The following is a 24,395-nucleotide window of genomic DNA, read 5'->3' as shown; positions in this document are numbered from 1 at the left end:
AAAAGTGTTATTGGTTTGGGAACTGATTGCACATTTAGGAAAGTAGGTAACATCGTCTAAAGGTCCTGCATCCAGCTCTCTTATTACATTGCCTCTTGCTCATTTGGCTCACTCGACCCAGGTGCCTTGTGCACCCACGAATGCTTGTGATAAAGTATAAATAAGAGGAAAGGGGGAAATTTGCTCTGTCAGATAGTAAGATATATTACACGTCTGCTGTAATAAAAAAAAGAGTAGTATTGTCATGCATACAGATAAATAGATTAAAAAAGACAAAGTAGAATGTAGGGAGGAACACATAAAAAAATCAATCATTTTTGAAGTTAACATACCGTTTACATTAGAACTTCCAAAATGAAATTTTTAGGTATAAATGTAACAAAATATGTACATGATCTATATGAGGAAAACTACAAAACTTTGATGAAAGAAATTAAAGAACTAAATAAGTAGAGAGATGTCCCATGTTTATGAATAGGAAGACTCAATGTTGTCAAAATGTCAGTTCTTTCCACCTTAATCCATACATTCAACAACACACCAATCACAATCCCCACAAATTGGGGTCCAGGCACAGTGGCTCATGTCTGTAATACTAAGCAGTCTGGGAGGCTGAGGCGAGTGGGTTACTTCAGCTCAGGAGTTTGAGACCAGCCTGAACAAGAGCAAGAAACTGTCTCTAAAATAATATAGCCAGGTGTTGTGGTGGGCGTTTGTAGTCCCAACTACTTGAGAGGCTAAGGCAAGAGAATCACTTGAGCTAAAGAGTTTGAGGTTGCTGTGAGCTAGGATGCCATAGCACTCTATTGAAAGCAACAGAGTGAGACTCTGTCTCAAAAAAAAAAATCCTTTTATCATAAGGACACTTGCACTAGACTGTTTACAGCTCAATTTATAATTGCCAAAATGTGGAAACAGCCTAAATGCCCACCAACCCAGGAATGGATTAACAAGCTGTGGTACATGTACACCATGGAATACTATTCAGCCATTAAAAAAAAATGGAGACTTTACATCCTTTTGTATTAACCTAGATGGAAGTGGAACACATTATTCTTAGTAAAGCATCACAAGAATGGAGAAGCATGAATCCTATGTCCTCAATTTTGATATGAGGACAATTAAGGAAATTGTGGGTGGGTGGGGGTGGGGGAAGAGGAGAGCAGAGACAGAAAGAGGAGGGAGGGATGGGGAAAGGAAGAGCAGAGAGAGGGATGGAGGGAGGGGGTGGGGCCTTGGTGTGTGCCCTTTTGGGGGCAAGACACCATTGTAAGAGGGACTTTACCTAACAAATGCAATCAGTGTAACCTGGTTTCTTTTTTTTTATTCTTAAATCATAGCTGTGTACATTAGTGCAATCAAGGGGTACAATGTGCTGGTTTCATATACAATCTGAAATATTCTCATCAAACTGTTCAACGTAGCCTTCATGGCATTTTCTTAGTTATTATTATGTAGACATTTGTATTCTGACTTTAGTAAGTTTCGCCTGTACCCATTCTAAGATGCACCGTAAGTGTAGCCCCACCCATTACCCTCCCTCCACCCTAACCTCCCCACTCCCTTCCCCTTCCTTGGCCCTTTCCTCATAGTCTTGTGCTATAGTTGGGTTATAGCCTTCATGTGAAAGCTATAACTTAGCTTCATAGTAGGGCCAAGTACCTTGGATACTTTTTCTTCCATTCCTGAGATACTTTGATAAGAAAATATGTTCCAGCTCCATCCATATAAACATGAAAGAGGTAAAGTCTCCATCTTTCTTTAAGGCTGCATAATATTCCATGGTATACATGTACCACAATTTGCTAGTCCATTCGTGGGTCGATGGGCACTTGGGCTTCTTCCATGACTTAGCAATTATGAATTGGGCTGCAATAAACATTATGGTACAGATGTCTTTGTTATATTGTGATTTTTGGTCTTCTGGGTATAAACCTAGTAAAGTTATTATAGGATCGAATGGCAGGTATATTTTTAGGTCTCTAAGTATTCTCCAAACATCCTTCCAGAAGGAACGTATTAGTGTGCATTCCCACCAGCAGTGTAGAAGTGTGCCCTTTTCTCCACATCCACGCCAACATTTCTGGTTTTGGGATTTTGTTATGTGGGCTACTCTTACTGGGATTAGGCGATATCTCAAAGTAGTTTTGATTTGCATTTCTCTGATGATTAAGGTTGATGAGCTTTTTTTCATGTGTTTGTAGATCGTGCATCTGTCTTCTTTAGAGAAGTTTCTCTTCAAGTCCCTTGCCCACCCAAGATGGGATCACGTATTCTTTTCTTGCTAATACGTTTGAGTTCTCTGTGGATTCTGGTTATTAGACCTTCATCAGAGGTATAACCTGCAAATATTTTCTCCCATTCTGAGGGCTGTCTGCTTGCTTTACTTAGTATGTTCTTGACTGTGCAGAAGCTTTTTAGTTTGATTAGGTCCCAGTAGTGTATTCTTGATACTGCTTCAATTGCCTGGGGAGTCCTCCTCATAAAATATTCACCCAGACTGATTCCTTCAAGAGTTTTCCCTGAACTTTCTTCAAGTATTTTTATAGTTTCATGTCTTAAGTTTAAATGCTTTATCCAGTGCAAGTCTATCTTAGTTAATGGTGAAAGGTGTGGGTCCAGTTTCAATCTTCTACAGGTTGCCAGCCAGTTCACGCAGCACCATTTGTTAAAAAGGGAATCTTTTCCCCACTGAATGTTTTTAATTAGCTTGTCAAAGATCAAATAGTGGTAAGTAGCTGGATTCATCTCTTGGTTCTCTATTCTGTTCCAGACATCTACTTCTCTGTTTTTGTGCCAATACCATGCTGTTTTGATCACTATCGATTTATAGTACAGTCTCAGGTCTGGTAGCATGATTCCTCCTGCTGTGTTTTTATTGCTGAGTAATATTTTGGTTATTCGAGGTTTTTTTTCTGATTCCATATAAAACGAAGTATTATTTTTTCAAGATCTTTAAAATATGACAATGGAGCTTTAATAGGAATTGCATTAAAATTATATATTGCTTTGGGTAGTATAGACATTTTAACAATATTGATTCTTCCCAGCCATGAGCATGGTATGTTTTTCCATTTATTAACATCTTCAGCTATTTATTTTCTTAAAGTTTCATAATTCTCTTTGTAGAGATCTTTCACATCCTTTTTAGGTATACTCCCAAATATTTCATCTTCTTTGGCACTACTGTGAAAGAAATAGAGTCCTTGACTGTTTTTTCAGCTTGGCTATTGTTGGTATATATAAAGGCTACAGATTTATGGGTGTTGATTTTGTAGCCTGAGACATTGCTGTATTCCTTGATCACTTCTAAAAGTTTTGTAGTAGAATCCCTAGTGTTTTCCAGATATACAATCATGTCATCTGCGAAGAGTAAAAGTTTGATCTCTTCTGACCCTATGTGGATACCCTTGATCGCCTTTTCTTCCCTAATTGCAATGGCTAAAATTTCCATTACAATGTTAAAGAGCAGTGGAGACAATGGGCAACTTTGCCTGGTTCCTGATCTAAGTGGAAATGATTCCAATTTAACTCCATTCAATACGATATTGGCTGTGGGTTTGCTATAGATGGCCTCTATTAGTTTAAGAAATGTCCCTTCTATACCAATTTTCTTAAAATTCTTCTCTTCTTTTTATGTTCTGATCATAAAGGGATGCTGGATATTATCAAAAGCTTTTTATGCATCAATTGAAAGAATCATATGGTCCTTATTTTTTAGTTTGTTTATGTGCTGAATTATATTTATAGATTTATGTATATTGAACCAGCCTTGAGACCCTGGGATAAATCCCACTTGGTCGTGGTGTATAATTTTTTTGATGTGTTGTTGGATTCTGTTTGTTAGGATCTTATTGAGTATTTTACCATCAATATTCATTAGTGATATTGATCTAAATTTTCTTTTCTTGTTGTGTCCTTCCCTGGTTTGGGGGTGAAGGTGATGTTTGCTTCATAGAATGTGTTGGATAATATTCCTTCTTTTTCTATATTTTGGAAGATGTTTAGTAATATAGGTACTAGTTGTTGTTTAAAGGTTGGTAGAATTCTGATGTAGAGCTATCTGGTCCTGGGCTTTTCTTTTTCGGGAGATTTTGTATAGTTGATGCTATTTCAGAAGTTGATATAGGCCTGTTCAACATTTCCACTTCATTCTGGCTAAGTCTTGGTAGGTGGTGTACTTCCAGGTATTGGTTGATTTCTTTCAGATTTTCATATTTGTGAGAGTAGAGTTTTTTTGTAGTGTTCGTTAAGGATTTTTTGAATTTCTGAGGGGTCTGTTGTTATTTTATTGTTACCATTTCTGATTGACGAAATTAGAGATTTTACTCTTTTTTTCCTAGTTAGGTTGGCCAAAGGTTTATCTATTTTACTGAACATTTCAAAAAACCAAATTTTTGATTTATTGATCTGTTGTACAATTCTTTTGCTTTCAATTTCATTTAATTCTGTTCTAATTTTGGTTATTTCTTTTCTTCTGCTGGGTTTGGGGTTGGGGTGTTCTTTCTTCTCCTGTTGCTTGAGATGTCCCATTAAGTTAATAACTTCTTCTCTTTCCATTTCCTTTCTTTCTCTCTCTCTCTCTCTTTTTTTTTTTTTTTTTTTTTTGCAGTTTTGGGCTGGGCTGGGTTTGTACCCACCACCTCTGGCATATGGGGCCGGCGCCCTACTCCTTTGAGCCACAGGCACGGCCCTCCATTTTCTTGAGGAACCCCTCCAGTGCTATAAATTTTCCTCTTACGACTGCCTTTGCAGTATCCCAGAAGTTCTGGTAATTCACGTGTTGATTGTTGTTTTCTTCCAAAAATTTGGTGATTTCCTTCTTAATCTCATCTATAACCCATTTGTCCTTCAGCGTAAGGTTGTTTAGCTTCCATGTTTTTGTATGGGTATGCAGATTCCTGTTGTTATTGAGTTCAACTTTTATTTCATGATGGTCTGAGAAGATGCAAGGAATAATTTTTACTTTTTTAAATTTGCTGAGGTTATATTTGTGGCCTAGGATGTGGTTGATCTTGGAGTATGTTTCATGGGCTGATGAGAAGAATGTGTATTCAGTTTTGTTGGGATGAAATGTTCTGTAGATATCTGTTAAGTTCAGATGTTGAATGGTTACGTTTAAATCTAAAATTTCTTTGCTTAGCTTCTTTTTGGAGGATCTATCCAGTATTGCTAAAGGGGTGTTAAAATCTCCAACTACTATGGAACTGGAGGAAATCAAGTTGCTCATGTCTGTTAGAATTTCTCTTGTAAATTGAGGTGCGTTCTGGTGGGTGCATAAGTATTAATAATTAAAATCTCATCATATTGAGTATTACCTTTAACAAATATGAAGTGTCCATCCTTATCCTTTCTTATTTCGGTTGTTTTAAAGCCTATTGCATCTGCGAATAGGATTGCAATGCCTGCTTTTTTCTGCTTTCCATTTGCCTGGGGTATAGATGACCATCCCTTTACCTTGAGTCTATATTTGTCTTTTAATGTAAGATGTGATTCTTGTATGCAGCAGATATCTGGCTTGAGTTTTTGTATCCACTCAGCCAACCTGTGCCTCTTTACAGGGCAATTTAAACCATTCACATTAATTGAGAATATTGATAAGCCTTTTAAGAGTCCAGTGGACATTTTTAATCATTTTGTGACTGTGGAAGTTGGAATTTGATAAAAATTTTCTGGGTGGGTTTACCTTTGTGTTGGAGGATTACACTGATCTTTATGGAGGATAGATCTGAGAATATCCTGGAGAGCTTGTTTAGTTATGGCAAATTTCTTCAACATGTGAATGTCATTGAAAATTTAATTTCTCCGTCATAAATGAAACTCAGTTTAGCTGAGTACAGTATCCTGGGTTGAAAGTTATTTTGTTTTAGGAGATTAAAAGTTGATGACCATCCTCTTCTAGCTTGAAAGGTTTCAGCAGAGAGATCTGCAGTTCTAATATTCTTGTCCTTGTAGGTGATAGTTTCCTTTCGTCTGGCTGCTTTCAGAATTTTCTCCTTCATATTAACTTTAGTGAAATTGATTATGATGTGTCTGGGGGATGTCTTATTTGGGTTGAGTTGTGCTGGAGTTCTGAAACTGTCTGCTATCTGAATTTCAGAATCTCTTGGCATGTCTGGAACGTTCTCCTTCATAATGTCATGGAGAAGAGACTCTGTGCCTTGTGAAGCCACTTTGTCACTTTCTAGGATCCCTATAACACGAATATTGGTTTTCTTCAAATTATCCCAGAGCTCTCTGAGAGAGTGATCTGTTTTTGCCCTCCATTTCTCTTCCTCTTTGAGAGTTTGGGAGTGTTCAAAAGCTTTGTCTTCAATGTCAGAAATCCTTTCTTCTGCTTGCTCCAGTCTGTTACTGAGGGATTCTCCTGTGTTTCTCAGATCTTTGAGGGCTGCAACTTCTTGTCTCAATGTGTCAAAATCTTTGGTCATTTGGTCTTTGAATTTGTTGAATTCTTGAGATATCTTTTGGGTTACTGCTTGGAATTCTAATTTGATCTTATTTACTATCCAGATTTTGAATTCGATTTCTGACATCTCAGCTATTTGTTTGTGCGTGGGGTCTTGTGCTGTGTCTGCCCCATTGATCCTTGGGGAAGTTTATCTACTCTGATTATTCATATTGCCAGAGTTTTTCTGTTGATTTCACCTCATGATTGTTTTTCACCGTTGCCCCTGGCCATCCTCAGAGTTGGGGAGGTGTATTTCCAAGATGAGACCCCAGCGGTATCTCTCTATTGTTGCTGGATCTTTGTAGGGAGTCACCCTGTGTAGTTCCTCTGGGGCTGCCCCAGCCAGGGAGTTCTGGTTGTGGAAGCAGCTCCGGAGTGTGACACACCCGGATCCAGCAACAGGGTGGGAGGTGGTGTGCACAGTTCTGGGAGTTCCTGGCGCCCAGTGACTTTGGCCCACAGAGCCCAAGGCTCCAGTAGTCTCTGGCCAGGAGAAGGGCTCTGCGCAGAAGCAGGGAGGGCTCCAGAGGGCCTTTGGCTACCAGAGTCCCTGGCCAGATGAGAGGGCTGGTGTGGAGGCAGGAGGATACATGAGGGAGGATGCAGGGTTGTGCGGCTCCCACAGTTCCTGGTCAGGGCATGTGGAGGCCCGGTGGGCATAGATCGCGAGTCGGGGGTCTTGGTGCAGCTTTTATTGAGGTCCGGGCAGTGCCAAGCCCAGGAGTTTAAGGTTGCTATGAGCTGTGACACCACGGCATTCTACCCAGGGCAACAGCCTGAGGGTCCAGTGTGCCATAACTGGTCTCCCTCTGCCCCTGAGGGTTAAGGCTGTAAGGCAGCTCAGCCCCCGCCTTTAGGCTGCTCAGTCACTAGGTTACTAGCTCCTGCCCAATCTTTGCTCTGTGACCCTGAGGGCAGAGCTTGCTTGGGCAGTTCTCTCGCAATGGCTCCCTGCAGCCCACAGCCGAACACTATTAGCTCTGTCCCACTCAGCGGCTCAGTCTGGGGCCCTAGACAATGCCCAAAGTTCTCTGCACTCGTGTTCAAGCTCTCCCCAAGGCAGTTCAACTGAGTGCCAAGTCCAAAAACACCAAAACAGTTCATAGGTAAGGCCTTCCTTGTTTGCAGTCTCCCTGCTGCTTGTACTTACGGCTGCCGGTGGGATTATTGTAGTTCGATTGAACACACACAACCACTTTTCAGTTTTCCACTGTTTTTGTCCTCCTCTTGCAGTCCAGAAATCCCTTGCTGACTCCCTGTATCCTCAAAGGGACAATTATAGGCAGATCCCACCAGCCAGAGATGCCTGGAGTCTTATCTCCCCAGACTCAGCGTGCCCAGTTGCAGGGAAGCTGTTATTCGGCTGCCATCTTGCTCCCTCACTCTAACCTGGTTTCTTGTACCCTCAATGAATCCCCAACAATAAAAAAAAAAAAATCCCTGCATGTCATTTGTAGATATTGACAAATATTGAGAAAGTGATTCTGAAGTTTATATGGAGGGGCAAAAGACCCAGAATAACTAACAAAACATTTAAGGAGATGCATGACTGAAACTACCATCTTTCAAGATTTACTATAAAGCTATATCTATTAAGATAGTGTGGCACTGCTGAAAGAATAGACAAATATATCAATAGAAAAAATAGAGAGCCCAGATATAGGCAAACATAGATCTAGTCAACTAATCTTTGACAAAGGAACAAAGACAATACAATGGAGAAAAGAGAGCCTTTTCAACAAATGGTGCTGGACCATCTGGCCATTTGCATGCAAAAGACTGGATCTGGACAAAGAACTTATACCCTTCACAAAAAATTAACTCAAAATGGATCACAGACCTAAATATAGAATACAAAATTATAAAATTTGTAAAAGGTAGCATAGGAGAAAGTCCAGATAACCTTGGGTTTGGTGATGACTTTCTAGATACAACATCAAAGGCATGATCTATGAAGGAAAACAATTAGTAAACTAGAGTTCATTGAAATAAAAATCTCTGCTCTGCTAAAGACATTTTCAAGAGAGTGAAAAGCTACAGACTGTATGCAAAAGACTTAGCTGATAAAGAAGTGTTTTCTAAAATATACAAAGAACTCTTAAAATTCAACAATTCAACACCCCAATTAAGAAATAGTCCAAATATCTAAGCAAAGAAAAGTATAGATGGCAAATGAATGTATGAAAGTTGTTCAACATTGTATGTCATAAGGAAATTGCAAATTAAAACAAGTAGATAATACTGTATGTGTACATCTATTAGAATAACCAAAATTCAAAACAATGAAAACATTAAATGCTGATGAAGATATTGCTGGTGAGAATGCAAAATGGTATAGCCACTTTGGAAGATAGTCTGGCAGTTTCTTAAAAACCTAAACATACTCCTCCCATACTATCCAAAATATCTAGGTATTTACCCAAAGAAGTTGAAAACTTATGTCTGCACAAAAATGTGCACATGAATATTTAAAGCAACTTTATTCATAATTTCCCAAATCTGGAAGTAACCAAGTTATTCTTCAGTGGTTGAATGGATAAACTGAGGCACATCCACATAATGGAATATTATTCAGTGCTGAAAAGAAATTAGCTATCAAGCTATGCAAAGACGTGGAAGAAATTTAAATGCATGTTACAAAGTGAAAGAAGGCAATCTGAAAAGCCTACATATTGCCTGATTCCAACCATATGACATTCTGGAAATGACAAAACTATGGAGAAAGTAAAATGATCAGTGCTTTTCAGGAGTTAGTAAAGATTGAATAGGCAGAGCACAGAGGAACGTTAGTGAAACTGTTCGGTATAATACTGTAATCATGAATGTACTGTATTACACATTTATCCGCACCTACAGAGTATACAACACCAAGAGAGAACACTAATGTAAACTAGGGAGTTTGGGTTACAGTGATGTGTCAATGGGACTTATAAATTATAACAAATATACCACTCTGGTGGGGGATGTTAATAATGGGAGATTGCTATGGACATGCAGGGGCAAGGCCCCTTCCTTCCATTCAATTTTTCTGTGAGCCTAAACCTGATCTAAAAATAATGTCTATTTTAAAAAGCACTTAATTATGAAATTAAAGTTACTTGTTTCTATAAACATTACCTACGTATTTTTTTAAATGAAATACTAGGGAGAAAATCTATGCTGAAATCTTGTGGGTCATATTAAATTGTACTAAAAGTCCTGCTTATGAATAATGACTTCTTTAATATTTATTTTCCTTTCCATCTTGCTTTCCACAGGATGGATTTATTGACTTTTTAGAGTTTATTGCTGCTGTAAATCTTATTGTGCGAGAAAAAATACAGCAAAAATTAAAATGGTATTTTAAGCTGTATGATGCTGATGGAAGTGGTTCTATTGATAAAAAAGAACTACTGGACATCTTCATGGTAAGTGAGGAGGTAAAGTATCTGTGGAGGTCATTATATGGTTGGTCCGATTTCCCTCCTATGGAGTTGGTGATAGTTTTCTATGTGATTGGCTTTTCTTTTTTCTTTTCTTTTTTTTTTTTTTATTAAATCATAGCTGTGATTTAACCACCATACACTGGTTTTATAGACCATTTGACACATTTTCATCACACTGGTTAACATAGCCTTCCTGGCATTTTCTTAGTTATTGTGTTAAAACATTTACATTCTACATTTACTAAGTTTCACATATACCCTTGTAAGATGCACCGCAAGTGTAATCCCACCAATCACCCTCTGTCCACCCCTTTCCCCCTCCCTCCCCTCCCTTTCTCCCTATTCTTAGGTTATAACTGGGTTATAGCTTTCATGTGAAAGCCATAAATTAGTTTCATAGTAGGACTGAGTACATTGGATACTTTTTCTTCCACTCTTGAGATACTTTACTAAGAAGAATATGTTCCAGCTCCATCCATGTAACCATGAAAGAGGTAAAGTCTCCATCTTTCTTTAAGGCTGCATAATATTCTATGGTGTACATATACCACAATTTATTAATCCATTCATGGATCGATGGGCACTTGGGCTTTTTTCATGACTTAGCAATTGTGATTGGCTTTCCTTTTTTTTTGCTGTTTTTGGCCAGGGCTAGGTTTGAACCCACCACCTCCAGCATATGGGGTGGGCACACTACTCCTCTGAGCCACAAGTGCTGCCCTGTGATTGGCTATTCTTGAGGTATTCATTTTAAGTTGGCAAAGCAGTATAAATTTCACTTATAATGCTGGTTACCAAATATGACACTAAAAGGCATGTTTTACTTAATACAGTCCACCCAGACATTCAGGAATTTAGCAGAGTATTGAGATGAGAATGAAATAAATGTGTTAAAAAAAAAAGAAAGAAAGAAAGAAATGTGTTGTCCTACAACAACTCATCTTTTTCTCTGCCTCATTGCAGAAAGTCTTTCAGGGAGCAGCTAAAACATGAGATGGTATATATATGTGTGTGTGTGTGTATATGTATTGCATATATATACACACAGAGGGTGCCAAAAATGTATACACATTTTAAGAAAAGAAAAAACTGTATTAAATTTTTAATATTTCAGTAATATTTTGACTTCTGCAGTTACAAGAGGTGCTCAACATGACTTGTATTCATCTTTTGTTATTGGTATATATTGAGTATTACAGTTTTACATATAATACTACAATTTTACATATATGTGACAAGAAAAGTGGACTAAGACTGAAGGATGAAGGTAACATGAAGACTAATCTTTCTGGGATTTATACCAAGGTATTTCTAACAGTTGGTTCAGGGACCTTATATCCTTTCCGTCTCTAAAGTTCATGATTCATGTCTAGGGAACTTCAGGGGAGAGAGTCTCAGAGGTGGAGAGGAGGAGGTCTCAGAGCTAGAGTGGGCTATAAACACCTGCCAGTCCGGAGAGCGCTGAGGCTGGCTAACCCCGACAGTGCCTGCCAAGGGCACTCTTCTGCTCCTCTGTCTCTCTCCCCTGCTCCTGCTCAGACACTATGATGAACAAAATGGAGGAGAAAGAGCAGACATGCTACATGAGGCAAAAAAGAAGGGGGGAAAGCAAGACATGCCTTGCTGCCCATCCTCCCACCCTACTTGTCCTCTAAGAAAAAGGGGGAAAGCAACGCAGGTGGGTAGCCCTCTCTTCAGGCCTGGTCTGCCTTCCCATCAGTATTCCACTCTCGTACTATCTGAAGATGGCGATAAACAAATCAAATTTCATAGTTTTTTACTATGATTTGTATATGTGCTCTTGTACCACTTCAAAATGGAAGGATACTAATACCTGGCCAATTTTCTAACCCTTTGGGAGAAACCCTGAAAATTTTCATCTAACATGATGTTACATGTATGTAACTGTTACACCAAGCATTACACCATATATAACTGTGAGATCTTTGAGACCTGGACTTGCTAATGCAAAGGCTTTACCACCATTTATTATGATTAGTCCTGGATTCAAGGTCAGCGATGCTTGGGAAGCAGCCAGAGAGGCAGTCATATTTAAGACTGTGCCCTCTGTTTGAAATACGTTGCCAGACATTTTTCTAAAGATCCCTTCATGTTCAATAAAGATAGTTATGTTCGAGTTCCCAAATGACTAATCCTCTTTAATTTTATCATGAATTTCTATCTCAAATCGGGGTCATTTAAATACCTTTGAGGGGAGTGGTTTGGCTAAATCTTCCCTCTAGGAAAGCTGGAAATGTCAGTTGCCCTGGGGTCTCCTGACAACTTTGATGATGAAAAGGTGCTGGCAGAACATGAGAGAATTTCTGCATTATTCTAAGGCTTATGTATCTGTCTTCCCAGTTGTTTGTTGTACAAAAAAAGGCACAATGAACCAGAAGTTCCAATGGCAGAGGCCAGAGAGGAAGCCTTAGAATCTTAGAGTTCTGGTCATCCTTCTCCATTCATCCATATGAACCAAATGCATCAGTCTGAAACTGGCAACCATGTCTGCTTTCTGGGTCCAGAACTCTTTGCATCTTTTGTTACCTAATATGTTGAATCAGTCCCTTTATGTTGTATAAAATTAAACTTTAGACTTTATTCAGTTAATTTAATTTCCAAGCTTCATTATCCAGAACTGACACAAAACTTTTCTCTTTATTTATTTTTAATAACTAGAAAAGGTTGGATAGCAAAACCTGATATTGACACATTGCCAAACTCTGCCACATTAGAGTGTTTGCTTCTAACAAAGTTGAACCCTTTGATTTAATGTCTCTTTGCAGGCTGTACAAGCCCTCCGTGGACAACAAACTCTGAGTCCTGAGGAATTTACCAACCTAGTGTTTCATAAGATTGATATAAACAATGATGGTAAGTAAGGGAGCTACTCTCCTCTGGCTCATTTTCTTATAAAATAGGAGATGAGGAGGGATGTCATTTAGACAAAAGCAGAAAGCTTTCGAGAGAGCCTTATGTATGACTTGGGCTTCATAACTTGAACAATCCAATTTTCTCTAGTTGGTAAATTCAATTGAGTAATTGTTCATTTACCATATTTATATTCAATGTGTGGGGTGTGATACAATTGGAATATATAAAGAGTAAAGGAGAGACAAAGAAAGAAATTGGAAAAATATGAGATGAAGAACCTTCTGCTCTTTGCTTGGGGCATTAATCATGTCCTCTCGACTGCAGTTTTTCATCAACTTATAAATACATTTTTACCGAGTGTAGAGAACCTTCCTCTGACTGAGCTGTCTTCTCCCACTGTTGGACATTTTCCTTTCCCTGACTACACACTTCTGGAGAATTGTCTATACTTGCCTCCATTTCTGCTTTGTCTATCTTTTCTACATTTCTGCCCTTTCTCTTATTTTTTCATCTGCTCTTTCTACCCTTAAATCTAGCCCAGAGGAGGTGCATTTCTTTTTCAGAGGCATGAGTGAAGAGAGAACACACAGACATTTCAAGAGAAGTGAGTGCCTTTTATCAAAAGGCTTTGATCTCAGCAAAATGGTAGGTGAAATATGGGCTTGAGATTGATGCAGAATATCTAGGAACGGTTCTTGAAAAACAGAATATTTGGCAATATGAAAAATATACTCTCAGCAAAAGGTTAAAAAAGAAAGCATAAAAGTCATTGGGATTCTAGTCATGGTTAAATTCAATCCTAAGTAACTCAGTATGACTCAACCTGCCACCAGGCACCACTTACTTCAGTGAACATAAGAAGGCAGTAGAGACCCCTGTTCTCATGCTGAGCGTGGCACTTTGTACTAGTCAAATGTGGCAGCTCCGTGTGGCAGGATGGGATGAGGAGGAGGTTGAGAGGAAGTTCAAATGCAGCCACTCTTGTAAAGAAGCCAAGGAACTGGACAAGAGCATACTGCTCAGGAAAACAATTTGGAGATAAATCGATAGCATCAATCTTCCTCTTTATTTCAGCCTAGATCAGACTCCACAGAATCTTAAGTCAGTGTGCTCACTTACTAGCAAACAGCGATCAAAGAGAAGAATAAAATAAGCTAGTTCATGTGAAAACTTGCAAGAAACAGAGTCAGACTGCCCAGAGTAGATAAGGAGGCTAAGCAAAGCTAGAAAAGAGAGAGTAATGGAGAGCAGAGGGTTTGATAAGGCCAGTGAGGACCTCATTTGGAGTAGGAACTGACAACGATGTTCATCAACAGAATGACAACAGGTTTTGTTCAGTTTCATTTTTGTTTTTAATCTTAGAGGTGCTGCAGGATGACAGGGATTGGAGTAGAGAGAATAAAACATTTCATTTTATTCTGAAATGGCTGAAAAACACTGATGTGAAAGAACAATATTCTGGAAGTTGATGGGACATCATGAAGCTTTGAGACTTAGCCTATATAGTGAATTTCAAAAGGACAGGTCAAGAATGTTTGATAAATAATATCCATGGATGACGCTTCTAATGCTAAAAGTGGAGGAATATGAAAGTGACTTCCCTTGGATAAGTGTGAGGATTTTGGTATGCTTAGGAAACGGCAAAGTTTCTATTAATTTAAGGACACAGATAATGTGTTCTAGAAAACAAAAATGATACAAGGATCTTTTGTTTACTATTTAAGGATACATCACAAGTAAAAAGTATAAAGAATCAATAAAATGGGGAGATTTGGAGGGGCCTTGAAATAGAAAGGGCTGGGTTGAAAAAAAGATGTGAATTCATCAGAAAAAAGTTGTGCTTCAGCCAAGAACACAGTAAGTAAAGCAAGCAAATAGCCCTCAGTATGGGAGAAGATATTTGCAGGATATGTCTCTGACAAAGGTTTAATAACCAGAATCCACAGAGAACTCAAACGCATAAGCAAGAATAGAACAAGGGATCCCATTGCAGGCTGGGCAAGGGATTTGAAGAGAAACTTCTCTGAAGAAGACAGGCGCACAGCCTTCAGACATATGAAAAAATGCTCATCATCTTTAATCATCAGAGAAATGCAAATCAAAACTACTTTGAGATACCATCTAACTCCAGTGAGACTAGCCTACATCACAAAATCCCAAGACCAGAGATGTTGGCACGGATGTGGAGAAAAGGGAACACTTTTGCACTGCTGGTGGGAATGCAAATTAATACATTCCTTTTGGAAAGAGATATGGAGAACACTTAGAGATCTAAAAATAGATCTGCCATTCAATCCTGTAATCCCTCTACTGGGCATATACCCAGAAGACCAAAAAGCACATCATAACAAAGATATTTGTACCAGAATGTTTATTGCAGCTCAATTCATAATTGCTAAGTCATGGAAGAAGCCCAAGTGCCCATCAATCCACAAATGGATTAATAAATTGTGGTACATGTACACCATGGAATATTATGTAGCCTTAAAGAAAGATGGAGACTTTACCTCTTTCATGTTTACATGGATGGAGCTGGAACATATTCTTCTTAGTAAAGTATCTCAAGAATGGAAGAAAAAGTACCCAATGTACTCAGCCCTACTATGAAACTAATTTAGGGTTTTCACATGAAAGCTATAACCCAGTTACAACCTAAGAATAGGGGGAAGTGGGAAAGGGAGGGGAGGGAGGGGGGAGGTGGGTAGAGGGAAGGGGATTGGTGGGATTACACCAGCGGTGCATCTTACAAGGGTATATGTGAAACTTGGTAAACGGTCTGTAAAGCTAGTGAATGATGCCCCATGATCATATCAATGTACACAGCTATGATTTAATAAAAAAAAAAAAAGAAAAGAAAAAAGTTGTGCTTAAGGCAAACGGTGAGGTTACAAGAAATTAGAGAAATGACGTCTTTGACCTACAAGAATGTATCAATAACAGAAAGGGGGGGGGTCATTATAGTTTCTAAAATATTTTATAGACTTGTTTCCTCTTATAAAAACTTGCATTTTAAGTAAAAAAGAATATACTTTTTTATGTATACACACATATACACATGCATACATTTGGAATAACAATTAACCACGGTTTCTAAGCAAATGTATATATAGAACTAAAATTGATAGAATTTGCTTTTGTACAAAAACTACTGAATGCTGCTGTATCATCTTATCAAGAGACAGCTGGGTCACTCACATATAAAGAAAATGATGCTAAAATTGTGTATTGTTGGCATGAGAAAGCCCAGTGCAAGGGAAGACAAGGAAGAGAAAGTAATGAAAACATAAAAGGTTGATATTTGCAGAAGTGCAAAAGGATTTGGCAAGTACTTGACAGAGGAGAAAAATGTAAAGTGCTTCATTCGGTCCTAAGGGGGAAGTGGGCACCACACAGGGTAATGTCCATTCACATTTATACAAGCCTAGATATGTATACCTCAAATATGATTTTTTATTATTGCTGCTATTATCAAAATATCTATGCTGATAAACTTAGAGGTGTTCAATTAAGTATACTAGAATTCTATTGACTATATGCTGACATATATATTTTGATCTCTCAAAATAAAAAGTGAGCATGTCATTGGCATCTGATAATCTAATGAATATTGAAACCAAAGATAAAACTGATCACAGCACACAAAGATACGCCTCAGAAAACTTTAGGAATATATATGAAAAATCCTAAATTGACTGTGAATTGTTGGCAAAGTAATGACCAACATCACATCTGTTGTTGGCAGAAAAACACACAATAGTTGCAGAGTATTCTATGATAGTTAGCAAGTTACAGTTAGAAGATCAAGCAAAAAGGAAGTATAGGATTATTGTCAGAATTATAAAGAGATGAAGAGCTATATGCTGCATCAAGGCAAGAACTATCTGTTTTGTATCCTTTGATGTTCTTTGTGCCCTGCAAATAACTATGAAATAAGTAAGGATCTAATATGAAAAATAAAGGAAAGAACAGCAAGAACAAGCACAACATGCAATTGGATCTGTAAGAAAGATGTCTAGAATATTTTGGAAATTAACATATATATGCATATGCATTGTAAACGTCACAAAATAAAAACCTGCATCAGTTAGCAGGAGTTCATTACGTTGGGAAGTATGACTGGAGGCCAGAGCAAGGCTAAAACGGGTTCTTTCTCTTCATTACACCTCCATGTATCTGATCTTTTTTTTTTTTACCATGAGCATATACATGTATTGTTAAAATTTAACAAGTTGGTTTTATGTTTCTGTTATGAACACAAGCATCAGGAAGGAGAGCTTGAAGAGAATCACAAAGGCAGAAAATTGAAGCTAAACATTCAATGTTATTGAAAAATAAAAACAGCAAAGAAGACAAGTCAGGATAAATGGCTATGCATGGAATTCTACAGGCTTTACTACTGGACGAATCTGCATTCTACCATGCTCCAGTAGGAGTCATTCCTGACTTGATTTAGTAAGATTTATAGGTGCTGTTCACAACATCAAGTACAGTTTAACATGGCGCTAAATGGCACAGGGATAAGGGTGACTTAGGTGGCTCATAAAACCATGAAAGTGAAAAGAGGCCACAGAGGAATGAAAGAGGGTGAATATTTTAGGTAAAATAAAACGGGGACAGAACATAAAGGAAGAGATTTTATTGGGTAACTAGAAGGATCAGTGCTTTAGACTGGAATGTTGTGGAAAGCCACGAGAAGCCGCATTGAGTTAAAGTAGGAAATGGAGAACTAAGCAGGAGATACAAGGGAACTGAGTTTCCCCGTAGACAGAAAATTGCTGTGTGCTAAAACTCTGCCACAAAACGCTGCTGAATGCCTCTAGTGCCACCTTGCCATTGAATTCAATACTTGGAAATGTTTCAAATCTCCACCAGCCTCCTCCCTGGAAAACCTGGTCATTCTCATTTCCTGAATATTCCCCACCCCATCTTTGCTAATTTCCCAGCCCCAGTATGATTTTTAATGAAGCTGTAGTTAAAAAGAATTAGAATTGAAAAAAAAATTCCTTTACACAGATTGATTTCTTTTAAAACTAGGTTGATTTCTCTAGAGCAAAAATATTAATGGGAGCATGCACACTAAATTCTGGCCTTTTTTTGAGGGGAAAGTTTTATTTTATTATAAAAGATCGTTTACGATGTTAACAGGAAGAAATGTATAATCCAGGAATGTCAGCACAATAAGCGGATTGCAAAGACAGGAGTAAAGAAAATATTCAGGGGTAGTGCTTTTATTATCAATGAAGCTGCTGAGATTAATACTGAGTGATGAAAGATTATCCCCAGGAGTAGAGAATGCACAACAACACAGCAAACAGCCCTGAACAATGGAGAGATATTAATTACATGTGTATGGATATTTCAATCTATAAAAATATAATTGTGCAGTTTATGATTGTGCCCTACAAAAACTTAAATGTGTCATTAAATATAAAACAATAATAAAAATTAGTAATCACTTTAGGTCATTCTGAGACCCATGATCTCCAGCTCAATCATCTCTTACAGGATTTGGCTCTTTGCTTGTAGACTCTTTCCAGGTGTGTCCAACCTGCAGCTCATGGGCTGCATACAGATTATTTGGGAACCATTTTGCTTATCTGTGGTGTCAGATACTGTGAAAGTATGTGTGAACTTTATCTTTGGCTCATCAGATTTCATTAGTGTTTGTGTATTTAATGTGTGGCCCAAGACAACTCTTCTTCCACTTCACAACAGAGAAGCCAAAAGGTTGGACACCCTTGATTCTAGACCCTTAGAAAAACCCAGAAACCATCCTTTTAATTTGTTTGGGTATAAATTAATAGTCAAGTTAAAGAGGAGTAGGGAGCATTGTTAAAGCACCTCAGATAATGGAAGGCAATTTGTCAGCAAGCTTTCTGAATACCTATCATATTTAGAATACTACTATAGTCAGCTGTAGTAGTGGTAACCATGTGGCAATGGAAATGGTAACTGTGGTTCAGGTTCAATAAATGCTTGATGAATAAATGAACAACTGTTGAGTGCTAGAGGATAAAACAGTGAGGACAATTTTGAAAGTCGTTTAGATACAGCAAACATTATAAGTTTCTGTAGATAGAAGTTGTCAATTTGGAACACAGGGTTTTTGAGAAGTGGTTGGGTAACATGAAAACAGTTAATTTGCAGAGTTCCCAGGTGTTTCAAACACGTGAAAAGCCAGCAGTGAAGACGTCCATGTTTTTTCTCCTTTCCACATCAGTGACCTGTGCTGTGTTTCAGCTGAGAGTGTGTCCCAGTCCCTTCAGACACAGCTTCTTCTATCGTCACCTCTGACAGAGGAGATGCTTTATGCCTGAGGAGTTAAAACAACCCCATTTCCCCCAGCTCCATTCCCACTTCTCTTCTGGTCATGCTGAGGCCCTAGAAATTTGAAAAGACTTCTGGGTTGGGAATTTACCAGCTATGACTTTCCTTTGCAAAGGGCTGTTATTCTTGGATTATTTCAAATCCTTCTGCCCCATTGCCACCGCACCCATGTCACTCACACACGTCACACACTCTTACCCCTCCTCTTTGTTTCCAGTCTTTTCTGCTCCCATCAGTTTATTCCATGTTTGTACTTTTTCAGTAACACTTTTTTTTGGATAGGGAATTTCATTCCTGACCACCGTCAGCTGGAATTCTGTGCACACCTTTTTTTCGGCATAAGTAAAACATAAGGAACAAAGATCAGATTTCTCTCTAAAAGAAAAATGTGTATTAGGTGTAGTATTTTACATTGAAATCAAAAGGGAGGTATCACATGAAAATGTGGTGATTCATGCTTCTTTACATTTGAATCATTCTCGTGGCATTTAAGATGCTTATTTTTATCCACTAAAAGGTGCAGGTGCAGTGTGGTGTTCAACTCAGGGCCTGGTGACTGAATGTCTCTCTGACTGATCTTCCATCTAGCTACAAGTCCTACTAGGTACATCTTTTGGAATTTGAACCTACCCGTATCCCAATCTAGATGATTTGAATTTGAACCTGCCCATAATCCCATCCAGATGATTTATGTCAACACAGAATTCTAGCCCCTCCGAATTTTAGAAGATTATCTTGTGGGATGAGGATAGTGAAAAAGCATGGCAGCCGAGAATAAGCCTGTAGGTTTAGAGCACAGGGCTGGCCAGAGCAGGCCTAAGGTTTACGTCAAGCTCATAAAGTCAAAAAAGGGGGAAGAGAACTAAAGACCAGCAATAATATGTGGAATGAATAATTATTTAAGCTTCCTCACAGCTTTGGATAATCTCTGCAATTATTTCCTCAGAAAAAGAAGAATATTGAGCAGCCACGTGAATAGTCATTTCCTCCTGATCTTGAAAATCTACAGTCTGTCTTACTCCTATGATTTGGTCATATATTCAAGATTAAAGGTCCAAAAAACAGTACTGGGTAGGGATGTAAATGTATATGTGTTCTTATTTCAGCAGATGTATTACTTGGTGTTATCAACTAAAAATAAAAGTAGACTGTATTTATTATCTTTATTTTCATTTGAAACCACCATTGAATGTTTATTTCTACAAAGATCTTCAAAGATCGTAAGGTCTAATTGAAGATAAAGGATATCAGAAGAATATCAATAAAAACACCAGTAAACACACTGTATGTGCCAGTGGTTCTTACGAAGCCACTTGTTAATTGAACATTTATTATTTTGCAGGAGAACTGACTTTAGAAGAATTTATCAATGGCCTGGAAAAAGATCAGGATCTTCTAGAGATTGTTTACAAGAGCTTCGACCTTTCCAATGTGCTGAAAGTAATCTGTAATGGGAAGCAGCCAGACCTGGAAGAGGCTGTCTCCAAACCACCCAACAAGGCTGGTCTAGGGAAGGTGAAAATGAAGCAGCCTGAGAATCCTTCCAGGGACAGGGAGGAGAGGCCTCTTCATTCTCTCTGAACACTTTCAGTGAGCACGCGATTTCGGTAGAGAAGACATACAAGCTTCCTGGTGTACAAGCTGTTGATATCAGGTTTTTACTGTAACTGCCAAGCTTATGGATATAGCATTTTATTTTAATCTAAATGTGACTTCCATCACGCTCTAAATTAGATGCATTGTTGCTTTCTGTTTGTATATTAGTGCTCTCCCTGCAAATTCAAGCAGGATGATTAAACTCATACCTATCAGTTCAACATAAAGCTCACATGTTTGTTTTCTTGCACACTTGATCCGCATCTCGAAACAACTGGATTATCTGGAAAGCATCTCCAGAGTTTAGCATTCTTACAAATGTGCCTGCTGCCTTTCGCTGCATCTGTGTATTATAAATGGCTGGGTTCTGGCTTATTTGGGTAACTTATTTTTTGTCCTTATTTCTCATTTCTTATCTTGGATGCTGTCTTGGACTCATAACACTGTTCTGTTCGAAAAGGAAAGTCTTAGGTTATGTAGTAAAAGGAGAAAACTTCAGACTGGGCAGTGAGGATGTTTTCATCCAATTTGTTGTAAATCTGGGTCCAGTTGCACATGAAAATGCAATGTATCATCAGTAATTATTATGCCAGTTGGAGGTTTGATCAGAACAGCAGACAGGCAGGCTATGCAACAACAAGCAGTTGACATTTTAAATGGTCCTGACATTATAGCTCTGACATTTCATTTTTTATATCCTTTCCAAAAAAATGAAATGATGAATGGGATTTCTTGTTGGGGTAGAACTTTTTAAGAATTGGGTTCTATATCACAGGCCCATTAGGATGTCTGTCAACGATCGACTTTCCCATGGAAACACACTGGAGGTTTCCTAGACCAGATGTGAACCATCTTTATGTTAAAAGATTCATCGCTGTGCTTTAATATTGAAATTTAGATTAAAAACACACAACTGGAAAACTGCACAGTTGGATTGTCCCTGTCTCCCTTTATTCATCCATGTGAATAAAGGTAGAGATGAGGGATACATGGAAGTAGAAATGAAGCATAAATGGAGATAGAGAGGAAATTATAGAGGAAGGTGTAGATGAAGATATAGCTGGAGACAGAAATATTCTGAGAACTTAAGAAAATAAGATTCACAGAGATGTATACAATGTAGGATAAAATATGTTGAAATAAAATGATTCAAGATCAAGTAAATTATTATGGTTGTTCTACTCATTTGGAAAAAGTAGGCTATCCATTGGACTCTGAGCTTCTTAGAAGAGAAATGAAAAGATAAACATTATAATAAGAGCCATAGTATCAGCAAGGTAAACAATTCCACAAAGTTGTGTTGTCAGAACACATAATGTCTTAAACTGTCAGTGTTCCAGGTATTATAAAGATTTTAAATACAAGACATCAGGGCTATGAGGAGTAAAGAGAGAACCCAGCATAATTCCAGAGTATGAACTCTGCACATACTCTGCACAAGAAGAGGGTGGGTCCCCTCCTAGGACAGGACTGACCCTGCCGTCAGCCAGGGCCCAGGATCATCCAGATCCAGTCAGGGAAACCCAGGGAGTCATGCTAGTTATTTGAACAGAGAGAATTTAATATAAGAAATTGATTTAAAAGGCACTGGAGGACTGAAAGGCAAAGAGGGGACACAGAAATAACAGAGTTGGCGAAGGCAGGAAGCACTACCATCCCAGCAGGGGAACACAAAGGGAAGAGGTAGAGATGATTAGAACATAGAGGCTTGGGAGAGGGAGGCAGGACTGGTTTTCTGTGGAAGGGACACAGTGTGCCTCCAAGGAATATTGGAAGGGGGAATGTAATCAATTGTCCCTGCCAGGCTGACAGGTGTAGGGAGGAGCAGGGGCCCTCTCCTGGCTAAGCCTAACAAGGAAGCCTCTAGCAAAGGAGAAATGTCACTGCACACCAGCACCAATAATAGAGGGTGAATTTGGAACTGAGAGTTGAGATGTGACAGGTAGGACGCGCCAGACAGGCACCTTAAAGACACCCTCAACCGTCACTCTCACCCAAGTTCAGCCTGATCCCAGGCCCACCTCCCACTTTAGGTTTTGAAGCCTGTGGTTTGTATTTCACCTCCCCAGACTCTTTCACCCAGTGCCCCATGCCTAGATCCACTCTCTCAGAACATGTATCATCCCTTTGGCGCATGACTGGTTTGTATAGTTTGTCCAGACTTGGTTTCAGTTTTTCCCTAGATGCTGCCTCTTGGATTCTAAGCTCTGTGCTGTGTGTCCTTCCATGTCTTCTTCCTTTCACATGGATCCCAGGCTTCATGGGGAAGAGGTGAAAAGGATACTCATGTCCTGTTTCAAAGAATAACTTCACCCCATCTGTAGAGAGGGCAGGCAGGCCCACAGCACACACCCTGGCCAGCTTCGTAGGAAAATGGGTTGGACAGTGGGAGGAATGTGAAGATACCAGCTGCTTGTCGTAAGAAAATAAATCATTAAGTAGTATCTATTTCATTGTACTTCCAAGCGTGATCCTAAGAAGGAGATTAGTCTGAAATTCAACAGCAAAAGAGTTTAGGTTAGTTCATGGTTAGGTGAGATGGAAAAAGAAGGGAGACTAAGGAAAAAAAGCCATGTTTTTTTTTTTCCCTCAGGTCTCCATCTCTTAAGGCCATCTCCCCTAAAGTCCTTGCTTACCCTCCTCTGCAAGTTATCTCCATGGCGCTCAGTCCGAGGAGTAGTCCTAATCTGCATAAAAGTCATGCTGTCTTTGTAAACCAGATATTTCATGTAAATTTCTTCCCCCTTCAGATAATAAGCTTTAAGCAGAACCTACTGCCCAGTGACTTAAAACAATTTTTTTTTTTTTTTTAGTTTTATTGTATTTGTTTGGAATTCCATGAGTTTTCCTCCTATAGTTCCATAGCAGTGTTTTTCAGCCTTTTATATTTCACAGCACACTGCAACCCGTGTTAAACTTCCGCGGCTCACTTAAATTATGTAATCAAGAAAAAGAGTTAAAAAAAGAATATGCTTACTGTGCTTTTAACTTCTTTTGAAAATAATTTAATTACTGGTCTTTAAAGATGTTCATGTCACACCTAAGATCCTCTCACAGCACACCGGCCCACTGATTGAAAATCACCGTCTATAGTAACATTTCAGAGGATTCCAAGACACCTGAGACCTGGCACGTGAAGAACCCCAACGGCCTCTGTTAATTTCAGAGACTTCCACTTACCAAGGAGTAGAGTTGCATTACTGTCAAATGGAAACCCAGATCTTCCAACATACGTTCTTCTTTTTTCAATAATTCCTTGAGAGAAAGATGAGGAAAAAGATAGTAGAGAGAGTAACAATTTTTGCCTTTTAAAAATGATCCCCCTCAAAAACAAAGGCTAAAGCCGCAGTACTCAGGGCTCTACACAGCCAAAGAGGCACAGGAAACAGATGACCTGATTCTTTGGCCCAACATACAGAGACAGAAAGGAGGAGAGAAGGGAAAAGATGAGTGGCAGTTGGTTCAGGATAAGGACAAATGCCAATCTGATTTCTGCTCCTTCCCCACAAGTCAGTGGCCGATGACCAGCTTCTCTCTAAATTACACTAGGGGTTCTTTCTGGCATGGACAAAGAACATTCCACCTAAAGATGTGTCTCTTTAAAGCAGAAGAGGTGTTGAGAGGGGTGCAGGTGGGGAAAACATTTCCTTCATTTTTACCTTCTCAAATGTGTTGGTATAATAGCAATTGGGGAAATAAATGAGAAAATGTGGTTTGTTAAA

General features: G+C 38.7%; 1 protein-coding gene across 1 annotated transcript in view; it reads left to right on the top strand.

The window, feature by feature from the left end:
• The window catches only part of GUCA1C (guanylate cyclase activator 1C), a 41,466-nt gene extending 20,938 nt beyond the window's left edge, over positions 1 to 20,528 (top strand). Inside the window, exons 2-4 of the mRNA XM_053564624.1 lie at positions 9,709 to 9,858; positions 12,663 to 12,754; positions 20,420 to 20,528. Coding sequence (XP_053420599.1) covers positions 9,709 to 9,858; positions 12,663 to 12,754; positions 20,420 to 20,528 — 351 coding nt within the window. The remainder of the gene's footprint in view (positions 1 to 9,708; positions 9,859 to 12,662; positions 12,755 to 20,419) is intronic.
• Positions 20,529 to 24,395: the final 3,867 nt, after the last annotated feature.

This window comes from Nycticebus coucang, chromosome 16, assembly GCF_027406575.1.
Source record: "Nycticebus coucang isolate mNycCou1 chromosome 16, mNycCou1.pri, whole genome shotgun sequence".
Taxonomy (NCBI): Eukaryota; Metazoa; Chordata; class Mammalia; order Primates; family Lorisidae; genus Nycticebus; species Nycticebus coucang.
Note: the sequence above shows the minus strand (reverse complement) of the source record. Positions and strands in the feature narration are given on the sequence as shown.